Genomic DNA, 14,447 nt, shown 5'->3' with positions numbered 1-14,447 from the left:
TTCAGCTTTAGCATCATTCCTTCCAAAGAACACTCAGGACTGATCTCCTTTAGGATGGACTGGTTGGATCTCCTTGCAGTCCCAGGGACTCTCAAGAGTCTTCCCCAATACCACAGTTCAAAAGCATCAATTCTTCGGCGCTCAGCTTTCTTCACAGTCCAACTCTCACATCCATACATGACCACTGGAAAAACCATAGCTTTGACTAGATGGAACTTTATTGACAAAGTAATGTCTCTGCTTTTGAATATGCTATCTAGGTTGGTGATAACTTTCCTTCCAAGGAGTAAGAATCTTTTAATTTCATGGCTGCAGTCACCTTCTGCAGTGATTTTGGAGCCCCCAAAAATAAAGTCTGACAATGTTTCCACTGTTTCCCCATCTATTTCCCATGAAGTGATGGGACCGGATGCCATGATCTTCGTTTTCTCAATGTTGAGCTTTAAGCCAACTTTTTCACTCTCCTCTTTTCATAATTAAGCACTAAAAATTCTCAGGATGAAGTCGAATGTACAGGTCAGTAGAAAGATCTGGTTTTCACTGATCTTTCTTCAGCATTCTGTGTAGGGATAAGGACCAGAACCTAACACATGTGCATCTAAGTTACAGTTAGTTAGAAGGTAACAAAACCAGAATTTGAACTTTCTCTGCTCACTATTGACAATTTTATTAGGCAGTTGCTGGGTTATACAAAGATGATATTACCTCGAATTCTGTATAATATTCATAAATTACCTCAAATTTCAAGAATAGAGTAAAAGGCAAGAGGAATGGGAAGATAAGAGGGGAGGACTAAGGTTGAAAATCCATGAAGAAAAGAAACAAAATTGGGTAATTTGTAGTGATGTGGATGAACCTAGGGTCTATCATGCCCAGTGAAGTAAGTCAGAAAGAGAAAAACAAATACCATATACTAACACATATATATGCCATCTAGGAAAATGATACTAATGACCCTGTTTGCAGGGCAGGATAGAGACGCAGATGTAGAGAGCACTTGTGGACACAGGGAAGGAGAGGCTGGGATGAACTGAGAGAGTAGCATTGACGTATATACACTACCGTGTGTGACATAGACAGCCAGTGGGAACTGCCGTATAGCACAGGGGGCACCGCTTGGCGCCTGTGACGACCTAGAGGGGTGGGGTGGGGAGGGCCGAGGGAGGCTCAAGAAGGAGTGGATATGTGTATATTGTAGCTAATTCACTTGGTCATACTGCAGAATCTACACATTGTAAAGCGATTATACTCCAATTAAAAAAAGCATCCCCCCCAAAAAAAAACCATAAAGATCAATTCTATATCCACTTTTGGCCAAAATGCATAAAAAGGGACTAAGTTTATCATACCACCTGAAACAACCAGGAAAAAGGAGACAAAACTACATGAAAAACAGTTGTTAGGACACTGTCCTTCAGGCAACAAACGACGTTGATTCTGAGCAATAGGAAGCAAATAATGTGAGTCTTAGCATTGTCCCCACTTACCTGCTAGTTTCCAGTCTGTGATCCAGAGAGGGGGAACTGTGGTGGAGCCCAATAGGTCCCCTAAATTGAGTAGAAGGAACCAAAGCAGGTAAAGTTCATTGGGCCAAGTACCAGAAGACAGAGAGCCGCACAGAGAGATCCCCAGCACTGTGTAAAAACTTCCCTGAAATGTTCAATGTAGGGTCAGCTGATGCATGCACATCTGGAAACTACTCAAGGCTATATAGTCAAAGCTATGGTTTCTCCAGTAGTCATGTATGAATGTAAGAGTTGGACCATAAAGCGAAGAATTGATGCTTTTGAACTGTGGTGCTGGAGAAGACTCTTGAGAGTCCCTTGGACTGCAAGGAGATCCAACCAGTCAATCCTAAAGGAAATCAGTCCTGAATATTCATTGGAAGGACTGATGCTGAAGCTGAAGCTCCAATACTTCGGCTACCTGATGCAAAGAGCCGACTCATTGGAAAAGACCCTGATGCTTGGAAAAATTGAAAGCAGGAGGAGAAGGGAATGACAGAGGACGAGATGGTTGCATGGCATCACCGACTCAATGGACATGAGTTTGAACAAACTCTGGGAAATGGTGAAGGACAGGGAAGCCTTACAATACTGCAGTGGGCTGCCATTTTCTCCTCCAGAGGATCTTCCCAACCTAGGGATGGAACCAGAACCTTCTGCATTGGCAGGCAAAATTCTTTACCTCTGAGCCACCTGGGAAGCCCGTTGAAAGAGGCAGAGAAACACGATTAATATTGAGGAGAGTCTTTAATCAATCAAAACCAACCCGGAACTGACAGAGGTGTCAGAATTAGCAGAAAAGGACGTCAAAACACTTATTAAACATATCTCATATGTTCAAGAAGCCAAGTAGACATTGAAGATATTAAAAAGCGCCAAAGTGGAATGCTTCGCAAATTTGTGTGTCATCCTTGAGAGGGGCCATTCTAATCTTCTCAGTATTATTCCAGCTTTAGTATATGTGCTGCTGACATGAGCAAAGGATTGTGTTTTAATTAAATGCTAGTCCCATTAAGTCAGAAGTAAAATATGACTGACATAAATAAATGATGCAGCCTCAGCGTGCATTAGTGGAAATATTGTGTCTTATTAAAAGAATATTATTCTAATTGCCAGTGTGAATGTGAAAATAGGTTCAGAGTACTACACTCAGGAAAGAAGCAAATTATGTAGTCTATGTTTAAATATTTATTTGGCTGCACCAAGTCTTAGTTGCAGTGACATGTGGGATCTAGTTCCCTGATCAAGGATTGAACCTGGGCCCCCTGCACTGGGACTTCAGAATCTTAGTGACTGGACCACCAGGGAAGTCTGTACGGTCTAAGTTTAATACAGGTACCAAGGGCAAAAAGAGGGCTTGTAAAGATTTAAAGTCTTGAGCATCTGGAAGCCCCTTAATAAGATTGAGCAAGACAAGTATTTCTTGAATATCTGCTGTGTTCTCAGTTCAGTTCAGTCGCTCAGTTGTGTCCGACTCTTTGCGACCCCATGAATTGAAGCACGCCAGGGCTCCCTGTCCATCACCAACTCCCAGAGTTCACCCAAACTCATGTCCATCGAGTCAGTGATGCCATCCAGCCATCTCATCCTCTGTCGTCCCCTCTCCTCCTGCCCCCAATCCCTCCCAGCATCAGAGTCTTTTCCAATGAGTCAACTCTTTGCACGAGGTGGCCAAAGTATTGGAGTTTCAGCTTTAGCATCATTCCTTCCAAAGAACACCCAGGGCTGATCTCCTTCAGAATGGACTGGTTGGATCTCCTTGCAGTCCAAGGGACTCTCAAGAGTCTTCTCCAACACCACAGTTCAAAAGCATCAATTCTTCGGCGCTCAGCTTTCTTCACAGTCCAACTCTCACAGCCATACATGAACACTGGAAACTTGCTAAACATGTTAATTGCTACAGTGAAGCAGGTTTTAGAATCATTTTGCCAATCACAAAACAGAATCTCAGAAAAGGTTAATATTTGGCAAAAAAAAAAAAAAGAGTAATTGACAAAATCAGAATCCAAAGTCTTTCTACTTGCTACTTAAATGACTCCCTTTAAAAAACAATTTTTCCCCCAGTGATCTTGGGCTAACAGATTGAGCTATTGCATAAAGAGGATAAGGAAGTTGTTGCGGCTTTTTTGTCACTCTATTTCTTTAGCCATGATGTGGCAGACCTTGTGCCAGAAGCTGGGAATGCCATCAAGGAGCTCATGACCTGAAAGGAGAAACAGGAAATTATAAAATCCTACCACATAGAGAGCAGAGCTGTGACTTGATCAAGGAATTTTCCAAGTTTTCAAATGCTCCCATGTTTACAAGTTCACTGGTAAAGATAAGTGGGTCTTGGTGACAATTGGGCCAGGTAATCAGCTGTTTACTCAATGTCTAAGCACAGTTTCTGCACAACGGCCTACAGTTCATCTTCACCTCTGAGCAAGATCACAAAGGCTATTGCATTTTGGACATTGCGGCTGCTCCCAGTTGATCAAAAGCACTGTTAAAACACTGAATATCCCAACACCTGATAAGTTCAAGAATACAAGCATGGGCAAGATGGTAAAGAGTAGGGAATAACATAAAAGGATTCATGTTCACTCTGACCTTATCTAGTGCCTAACTGCTTTCTGACTATATGCCCACAACATGTGGCTTTTGTGACTGGCCTCTTTCACTTGACATCATGTTTTCAAGATGCATCCACATTATAGTGTATATCAGTATTTCATTTCTTTTTGCTGCTGAATAACATCCCATTTTATGGATATACCACATTTCATTTATCAATTTATGAGTTGATGGACATTTAGGTTTTTCTACTTTGGGGCTGTTGTAAATAATGCTACTATGAACATTTGTATACAGATTTTTGCACAGGCATATGTTTTTACTTGGCTATCATTTTATACCTAGGAGTGGAATTGCTGAGTCATAGCTCTGTGTATACCCATCTGAGCAACTATTTTCTTTTTTAAATGTATATATTTTTATTTATTTGTCTGCATCGGGTCTTAGTTGTGGCATACAGGATCTTTAGTTGCAGTGTGTGAACTCTTAGTTGCAGCATGTGGGATCTAACTCCCTGACCAGGGATCGAACACAGGTCCCCTGCCCTTGGGAGCATGGAGGCTTAGCCACTGGACCACCAGGGAAGTCCCTGAGGAACTATTTTCCAAAGTGGCTGTACCATATTACATTCCTCCCAGCAACGTGTGAAGGTTCCAGTTTCTCCATATCCTTGTCAATACTTAACACTGTTTTGCTGTGTTGTGTTTTACTTTGTTTTAGCCATCCTACTGTATGTTGGGAGTATGGTTTTGACTTGTGTTTTTCCAATGACTAATCATATTGAGAATGTTTTCATGTGCTAATTGGCTACCTGTGTATCCTCTTTTGGAGAAAGGTCTATTCCAAACAACTTGCCCATTTTTTACTTGGGTTATTTGTCTCTCTATTATTGAATTGTAAGAGTTCTTTATACATTCTAGATACAAGTCCTTTACCATATATGAGTTGCAAATATTTCCCCTGAGTTGTCTCTTGGTTCTCTTGGTGGTGTCTCTCAATGGTCTCTCCATGGTGTCTCTTGAAGCGCAACATTATTGTATCCTGATGGAGTCCAGTTCATCTATTTTTTCTTTTGTTGCTTGCACTTTTGGTGTCACATTTAAAAATGACTGCCTCAGCCAAGACCATGAAGATTTACTCCTGTGTTTTCTTCTAAGAGTGTTATAGTTTTAGCTCTTATCTTACATTTAGATCTATAATCCATTTCTGGTTAATTTCTATATATGGTGTAAGGAAGAGCTTTTATTAGTCAGTTTCTTTATTCTTGTGCATATTTCTGTACATTCATTTTGTACCTGATGGTCTGTGCTTATCTGAATTCACTGACTTGAAAAAATTACCACCACTTAAAATTTATTAACCAGATTTCACCTGTATGCTTACCTGGACTGTTAGAAATATGCTAAAATTCTAAGTGTAAACTAGGAAGCAACAAATCTTGCACCAAACAATATATTTGTGGCCTGAAACATAATGACCAACCTGTGTAGTGGCATGGGATAGTTACCTGGGACTCCTGTCCTGTACGGTCCTCTGTTAATACCTGAAAAACTTGAGCTGTCTTCAGTTTTCTGAGACTTTATAATGTTGTGTGTGCAGTTGCTGGCTTCTATTCTTCCTGTAGGCATTAAAATCACTCCATGGTGTACGTTAGACCTGCAGAGAGGAATATGAACTCTCCTGAGCCAGTAGGGGACCATTTCAGTCTTTTGAGTTCTTCTGCACTGGTTAGATGTATCGGGAATCACATTGTGGTATGAGCATTAATGTTTTAGATAATTTCTAATGTAGCATCATCAGAGTCCTGCTCTTCAGAACACGTTGTGTTTTAAACTCTCAGAGTTTTCGTAGTTCCTTTGACGGATTCCTGTGTTACCTGATACACTGTTCTGCTGGTGTAGTCAGGGGCTTCACACTCCCACTTAGTTGCTCAGTTGGGTCCAGCTCTTTGTGACCCTGTGGACTATAGTTCACCAGGCTCCTCTGTCCATGGGATTTTCCAGGCAAGGATACTGGAGTGGGTTGACATTTCCTCCTCCAGGAGATCTTCCCGACCCAGGGATCAAACCCACGCCTCCTGTGTCTACTGCATTGCAGGTCCCTCGTGGCTCAGATGGTAAAGAATCTGCCTGCCAAGCAAAAGACTTGGGTTTGATCTCTGGATCAGGAAGATCTCTTGGAGAAGGGAATGGCAACCCATTCTAGTATTCTTGCCTGGAGAATTCCATAGACAGAGGAGCCTGGCTGGCTACAGTGCATGGGGTCACAAAGAGTCGGACACGACTAAGCGAATACATGACTCAGCGAATAACACTTTCACTTTTTTTTTCTTTACCCGCTGAGCTACTGGGGAAGCCTATAGAGTCAGGAACTTGGGGTCTGTTATATTCATTTCAGAAAACTCTAGTTGGCTGGAGTCTCTATCTCTCACATAGCCTGCCTCTGAAATGGCATTTGATTTTTCTGTGCTGAATTATTTTGTGAATCCAATTAGGGATTTTTTTTGGATGTCCCTGGTATTACATAGGTAGAAATTCTAGTTTATTTCCAAATATTAACACACGTTTTCTTCAAAGGCAAGTTGTGTTTTCAACATTACAATGACTTAGCTTGCATAATACTTTGCAAATGATAAACTTATCTGGATAGAGATAAATATATCTCATAAAAATATGACTTTGAAGGAAACTGTAGAGACAGTTTTAGTATGGCACATGATCATATCTTCAATGTCATGTCATATGACTTTGACCAAGTTAAATGGCTACCACCATCTGAAGTAATAGTAACAGCCTCATTGAGTTCATATAGGAATTAGGTGAACTGATAGATTTAAAGTGCTTAGACTATGACCCAGCACATTGTACCTGTTAGTGTTTGTTAAATACATAAAAAGAAAATAAAACTGATGTACAGCGAAATGGACTTTCTTAAAATAGATCAAGGGGGAAACTGTAATTCTACAGTCTACTCTCTCTCGGCTCACTCTTGTTGAATTGACTTCCTTCCTGCATATATAACTAGTTTCTAATTTGAACAACCTCTTTCATTTTAAAGATTCACCGGTTCTCAGTCCAGCTAATTCTGCAATCAATTTAAGTGGCGCTCAGGACCTGACCCGGAATAAGAATGTTGTGAAGCCACTGGCTTTGTCTTTGCAGGTTGTAGGGAAGACTTTTGCCGCAGGTGATGTTTTCCTCACTTATATTTCTTTGGTGAATACATAGTCTACAAAAGACTTGTGAGAAGTTTAATTAGCAATTTGGTAGAAGAAAACAGAAGATCCTTCTTTGCCAGCTGAAGGCAAAAGTGGGGCTGTCTACAATAAGACATTATTATACAAAGCTTTGCATTTTCTCTGTTAGATCCAAAAGAGTCAGTGGACATTTGGCACACAGGGGAGACAAAACAGATTGATTCTGTTCAATATACATTTCTTGGGTGCCTGCTACGATGAGGAACTGGGGATACTAAGATAAATAATGCTCAATCCCTGACCTCTAATATGCTTGTAACCTTGTAGAGGAGATTGACCTGTGAGATGTTTTCAGTATACTGCAATAAATACAGGGCTTCCTGGGTGGTGCTTGTGGTAAAGAACCCACTTGTAATGTAGAAGACGTAATGAGACATGGATTTGATCCCTAGTTGGGAAGACCCCCTGAAGAAGGGCCTGGCAACCCACTCCAGTATTCTTGCCTGGAGAATCCCATGGCCAGAGGAGCCTGGTGGGCTACAGTCCCTGGGGTCACAGTAAATACATAATGTCCTAAGGGGAGCACCTCCTAGAGGAGGGGCGTTTAGCACAGCCTTTTAGGGAGAAATTAAGAATGAGTTCTTAAAGGAGTGCAGTCTTGAGCTATGAGGAGATGTTCACTGTATAGCAGAGTAGGGGAAAGACATTTCATATTTAGGGGGAAGCAGGAGCAAAGCTTGAAAGGAAAAGGAGAGAAGCAGTATGACATTACATGTGCAGGAACCTCTGGCAGGTTGGACTTGTTAGAAACATACAATATAAAACTGAGGGAATAGCAGGAAGTAAGCACGATCCCCACAAGGGAAGTTTCCCTTGTGGCCCAGACGGTAGAGTCTGCCTGCACTGTGGGAGACCCGGGTTCAATCCCTGGGTTGGGAAGATCCCCTGGAAAAGGAAATGGCAACTCACTCCAGTATTCTTGCCTGGAAAATCCCATGGATGGAGGAGCCTGGCAGGCTACAGTCCACAGGGTCACAAAGAGTTGGATGTGACTGAGCAACTTCACTTTCAGACAAGGGAAAGATCATAGGAGCTCGGACTCAGAAGCATGAATTTTACTCTATAACTTATGGCACAGGGGAGTGACATAGTCTTCTTTTAATTTGACTAGATCGTTTGGGCAGCAAAAAGAGATGACAGTACAAGTTGCAGGTCTTTCAGTAGTCTGGGTGAGAAATGATGAGGTCTTTTACCAGGGTGAAAATCAGGTAGGGCAGGAGGAGATAGATTGGAGAACTACTCAGGATGTGAAATGAGCAGACTCGACTGATGAATGGGAGCGTCAAGTGGAAGAAGGGGTCTCGGTTGATGTCCATCTTTCTGGGCTAATGGTTGGTTCTGTTACTTGACATTGGGAATACAGCAGGGGTAGCAGTCTCCCCAGGAGATGATGAGTTCAATTTAGGACATATTGAGTTTGGAATAACGATGAGGCATCCAAATGGAGCCACTCAACAGTCATTTAATTTGTCATAGAGAGAAAGCAGGACTAATGGTGTAAAGCTGACCCACCAGCATGCCACGGTAAATGATATCAATCAAAGAGAAATGTAGAGTAAGGCAAGCTGTGAACTAAAGGTAGAACCCTAGAAAATGGCAGTGTTTAACAAAAAGAAATGGTCAGAGAAGTAGAAGAAAAATGAGAAAGAGAACCTATTATTGTTGGCAACTTTCCAACAGTTAGGCATCATAATTTATCCAGACCACTTTTGTTCTTACTTGGGTCCAACAGTTCTTACAGAATCTGTCTTCTGGTTAGATTATAGACTGGAACAAACTGAATCCAAGTTTTTACAGCTAAAGGAATAATGAGTGAAATTATGGATCTTGGTGGTAACCATCATGGTTGCTAAAACTATAGCATGAAAGGCTAATATACAACTTATAACTTGAGGATTAGGCTAACAACTCTTAAGCCCACTGATGAATCTGAGCATCACAAGAAGCGAACAAACTCGCTATTATGTGCCTCTCTTAATGGAAGTATACAAGACTTAGGAGGTATTCTTGTCAGAAAAAAAAGAAAAATCAAATGAATCTGAGCAAGCATCTATATCTGATGATTAGTTTAGGAATTAGAGGAGATATCAAATTACACCATGGATATCCAGTCAGCAAAATACAGAAAATGAGAAATTCTGCTATATTTTCAGCAAACTAATTGCAAGAAAGAAAAAAAAAAAGGTGGGGGGGAGTGGGAGGAATTGGGAGATTGGGACTGACATATATGCACTATTGATACTGTGTATAAAATAGATAACTAATGAGAACCTACTGTATAGCACAGGGAGCTCTTCTCAGTGCTCTCAGTGCTCTGTGTTGACCTAAATGGGAAGGCAATCCAAAACAGAGAGGATATATGTATTCATATGGCCGATTCACTTTGCTGAACAGTAGAAACTAGCACAACATTGTAAAGCAATTATACTCTAATAAAAATTAATGTAAAAAAGTCTTGAAGGAAAAGCAAAAAAATGAAAAGAAAAAGGAAAATCTTATAGATTAAAAGAGGTTTAAGGGACAGAGCAACTAAATTCCGGAGAAGGCAATGGCACCCCACTCCAGTATTCTTGCCTGGAAAATCCCGTGGATGGAGGAGCCTGGTGGGCCACAGTCCATGGGGTCACGAAGAGTCAGACACGACTGAGTGACTTCACTTTCACTTTTCACTTTCACGCATTGGAGAAGGAAATGGCAACCCACTCCAGTGTTCTTGCCTGGAGAATCCCAGGGACAGGGAAGCCTGGTGGGCTGCTGTCTATGGGGTCGCACAGAGTTGGACAAGACTGAAGCAACTTAGCAGCAGCAGCAACTAAATTCAATGTGTGGATATTTTTAGAACCCCAGTTTGAATAAGAAATGTAAAAAGCCATTTCTGAGATGACTGGGGGAAATTCAAATACTGATGGGGTATTTAATATTAAGAAATTATTGATTATTGTTGATTTTAAGTATCAAGCAATATCACAGTTATGTTTTTTTAAGAGTCCTTTTAGAAACACATACACAAGTATTTATGGATGAAGTGATACGATAAATGAGTTTGCTTCAGAATAATCCAGAGCCCATATGTGCATATGTAGGGTGGGGGAGAAGAGATAGGGGGTATAAATAAAACAGGATTGGGCATACCTTGATAAATGTTGAAGCTGGGTGGTGGGTACCCAGTTCATATACTATTCTCTCTATATATGTTTGAAAATTTCCATGATAAAGGTCTTTTTTAAAGTTTTCTTTCCACCCACCATCTCCAAAGACATCACTGAAAATGATTCTAAAAGATCTCTTGGGGGAACTTCTCTGGCGGTTCAATGGTTAAGACTCTGCACTTCTACTGCAGGGGCGTGGGTTCCATCCCTGGTTAAGGAACTAAGACCCCACATGCCCCACAGCCAAAAAACTAAATAAATAAAAAAGATGATTTAGGGTCCTAGAAAATTATTTGGGGTGATAGTTCATGTTACTGAAGGTACTCCTCTGATGGTTGTAGTTGGCTTTGCACAGCTGAGCTGTCCTGTCAGTGGGATGTCTTTGAATCCTAGGGTGCGTGGTTTGTTGTACGGTTGCAGCGTCACAGAAAGCAGTGTCCTGCCCAGACTCTGTTCTGAGTGGCTCCTCTTTTGTACCACAGATGCTGCTAACGGAAACAGTAGCCATGGAGGAAAGAGCAGTGCGTCTAGCTCCACGCCAGCCCGCCCAGGGAATTATTCATTGTCACCAAGACCTAGCTTTGCCTCGGGAGACCAAGGTACCATACCCATCTTAGAGTTTTGAAATAATGCAACTCAGTTATGGAAGAAGTGCTCCAAAGAGTTTGGAATGATCAACTGTCTGGCAGGGTATTCCCAGTTTTTCCTTAGCTTCTCGTGCAATATTTTGAAAGTTTATGATTGGTATGAACAATTACAATTGTGTGTCTACTGCCCATTCTACAAGGATGGGCCTACCAAGGAAATAACACTGAAGCAAATATATAAGATGTATCTTTAAAAGTCATGGGCTTTGATGACCAAATTACAGGGTTCAAAGTTCATCTCTACTATGTGACACTGGGTAAATGTGAGCCTTTCCTTCACTCTCTATGAAATGGGTGTTAACAGTGTAGTTGTCCTGCAACTTCATGGAGTTGTTGATAGAATCAGATGAAATAATTTGGGTAAAACTGTCCATCATGAAACAGCCTGCAGTTGTTAGATGGTATTGTAAGTATGTGACTTTTTCTAATTTTATCCTTACCTCTAGAAAAATGACTTCGACTTTCTGAGTATAATCATAGTAAAGGTCCTGTGTTACTTTGACTTCTTTCCTTACTTCCATCACTAAGGACGAGCCTCATCTTTCTTTTTGCATTCAGCTACCATGTTCATTTCTGGGCCACCAAAGAAGCGACACCGAGGATGGTATCCTGGGTCACCCATCCCCCAACCTGGTTTAGTTGTTCCTATTCCTACAGTTCGCCCTCTTTCAAGAACAGGTAAGATTTCAACAGAAGATGGGTTTTAAGTTTCCTTAAATTAGCAGAGGTATCTCCTAATCTTGTCCTTTCCATGAACCCTTGAAGATACATTTCCTTTACCAACAATTGCGTCCAGCATTCTAGCAGCTGATGTTTTGTCCCCATCGTATCTGCCATCCGAACAAGCACATGAGCCATCATGAGAGATCTTGAGTCACCATCTGGCTTTGTTGTATCCCACAGTATCCATAAGCCATTCTTTACAGAGGGCATGATGCTACCAGCCCACCATCCCAGAGCATGACTGGACTTGCACTGCGAGTAGTGGTGTTAGATGTCTTCTCCTGTGATCTGGTTCCTTACATGACCTGTACTTACTATTTCTGAATTGAATGGTTCAGTCTGTGACTAGAATCCTGAAATCCAACTGATTCTTTCTCCCTTATAATACCCAACTGTGGCCATTTGATGCCTACAGTTAAAATGTTCAAATGCCCATCTACCTTGCTATATAAAACGCAGACAAATGTAAACATACCAATTCTAGGACATAAGGTTATTTAAAAATTTGTTTGTTTAAAAAGTAATTCTAAAGACTACGTAGAAATGATACCTACAAAAAGAATTGTGCCAACATGGTACTGTGATTGCCTCTAGGTATACTGACTAATGATGACTTTATCCCTATTCTCATTTTTCTATACTTTTCACATTTTCTGTAATGACTAGATATGCCTTGATAATCTACTGCAGGAAGAGATAAAATTCAAAACAGAATCCAAAATACTGTATATGGGAAAACAACTAAAAGGAAAAACTGCCAAAATGTTAAATAGCAGCCATCTCCAGACGATTTGATAATGGTTGATATGTTTGTTTGTTCCTCTCACTTCTTATTTTATACAGTAAGCATGAATATCTTTAATAAAACAGCCGTTAGACCTATAAAACTTGCATGTTAAAGGTAGTCACACTGTGTTGATTTCAACTGTATTTCATTTAGCCTTCCTATCTAATCCTTCTTGTCAAACAACTTTTTTTTTTTCCAGAGTCCCTTTTATCTACCCCAGTTCCACAGACCCCATTAACTGGAATTTTACAACCTCGACCCATTCCTGCAGGGGAAACTGTAATTGTTCCTGAAAATCTGCTGAGTAACTCAGGAGTTAGACCAGTTATCCTGATAGGTAAGAAAAGGAATTCCAAGTTGCCTGTGTCCCCTGGAATCTAGAAGGACTCCTCTATTTCCATGTGTCTTTATTCATGTATTTGTGAATGTATTCATGGATGCCTCTATTAATTCTTTCAGCTTTTATTGGTCAGTTCCTTCAAGCTATACTAAACAAGGGACTAGAAGTTAGGAAGAAGGCAGTCTTTCTGCCCACAAAGAGCACTGTTTAGTGGGGGGAGTCTAGAGTTCATAGCCAAGAACTCCAAGAGCTCAGAGGAGAGGGAGCTTAATTCTGCTTGGAGGGGTCTGAGAAGCCTTCTCAGAAGTCACCTTTGAGCTGGGGAAGTGAAGGGTGGGTGAAAGCAGACAAAGCTGGAGAGGGCTCATTTCAGTCAAAGGGAGCCAGGCTGCAGAGAAAAGGAACAAGCTGAGCTGGTGAAGAGGCCCATCTCAGGAGGACCAAGAGGCCCCAGAGCTGCAGATCTCAACCATGGGGAGTTGTAGGAGGGAGAGCCTTTCTAAGCTCTCGATAAGTGGAGGTGCCTTTCATACCCACATCAAGAGTCCCCTTGTTGCCGGGGGCGGAGCGGAGCGGGCGGGGGAGGTGCGGTGGCTAGCCGAGGCCAGCAGAAGACTGCTGACTTTACCCCCGGTACTAAACAGATAGGGTGTTTAAGCCCAGTGGATCTTTATGGTATGTCTATGTGAGGTGTTATCTGTTTCTTGCAGTTGGCTTGAGCCTACTGACATGGATAGTTTTGCTTTGAGCCCTATTCTTTATCAGGCTGCTCCCTGAACCTACAGGCACTGGGGGAAATCCAGTTGTTTAAATTCCATATAGTCAGGAAGTGCTTACTGAGCATTCGAGTTACATGCATGGTGCAGCTAAGCCTTGGAAGGATAAGTAAAACTTATCCTTTGGTGTCTGCCTTTTAGAAAGACTCATGGAGGGACTGTTCTCTCCACCAGACCATCAACACAGTGTGTATTTTCAACACATTTTGTACTATCTACTCCTAAGATGATTTGAGACTTTTATTGACATTCAGGAAGAGAACATAACAACAATAGCTAAGATAGCAAAAAGAGTAAGACCCTCCAAGTATTAATACTTGTGACTGGCAGAATATTGCTGTTGATCTATGAGTTTAGCTTAAACTTTTTAAAAGAAAACCTGAAGAAGTGAAGTAAGCATGTTATAGTAGTCTGTCTATTCTCTGACTTCTTATCTGATCAGGAATTTTATCTGAAAATATTTTATTCCTGCAGGTTTACAAAGGATACAGAGATGTTTTTGCAAACTTTCATCAATCCTCTCTGGCAGAGATATTAATTAGCATGTCCCTATATAATATAATTTGAGTATTTTGTTTCCTGTTCATCTAATTTAATAAAAGGGTAGCGTTTAGAGCGTTGGAGTGAATTCTCTAGGATTGATACATTTGAGTCATTTGTTTGGTAGCCATTCAGAGGTCAGGGAACTTTGGTAGGCATCGTGGATCCTAG

General features: G+C 41.2%; 1 protein-coding gene and 1 non-coding gene across 16 annotated transcripts in view; one reads left to right on the top strand and one right to left on the bottom strand.

Annotated features, from left to right (window-relative positions):
- GREB1L (GREB1 like retinoic acid receptor coactivator) overlaps nt 1-14,447 on the top strand; it is a 244,054-nt gene that overhangs the window by 167,415 nt on the left and 62,192 nt on the right. For 13 of the 15 annotated variants that reach the window (XM_024984517.2, XM_024984513.2, XM_024984507.2 and 10 more), the window contains 4 exons: nt 7,116-7,244; nt 10,946-11,062; nt 11,669-11,788; nt 12,820-12,957. In XM_024984517.2, coding sequence (XP_024840285.1) covers nt 7,116-7,244; nt 10,946-11,062; nt 11,669-11,788; nt 12,820-12,957 — 504 coding nt within the window. The remainder of the gene's footprint in view (nt 1-7,115; nt 7,245-10,945; nt 11,063-11,668; nt 11,789-12,819; nt 12,958-14,447) is intronic. The other 2 variants (XM_024984515.2, XM_024984514.2) reach the window with 1 other exon arrangement.
- On the bottom strand, nt 2,380-2,485 carry LOC112444245 (U6 spliceosomal RNA). The gene has a single exon (XR_003032498.1). It is a non-coding gene; the product is annotated as a U6 spliceosomal RNA (small nuclear RNA).

This window comes from Bos taurus, chromosome 24, assembly GCF_002263795.3.
Source record: "Bos taurus isolate L1 Dominette 01449 registration number 42190680 breed Hereford chromosome 24, ARS-UCD2.0, whole genome shotgun sequence".
In the NCBI taxonomy this organism is placed as follows: Eukaryota; Metazoa; Chordata; class Mammalia; order Artiodactyla; family Bovidae; genus Bos; species Bos taurus.
Note: the sequence above shows the minus strand (reverse complement) of the source record. Positions and strands in the feature narration are given on the sequence as shown.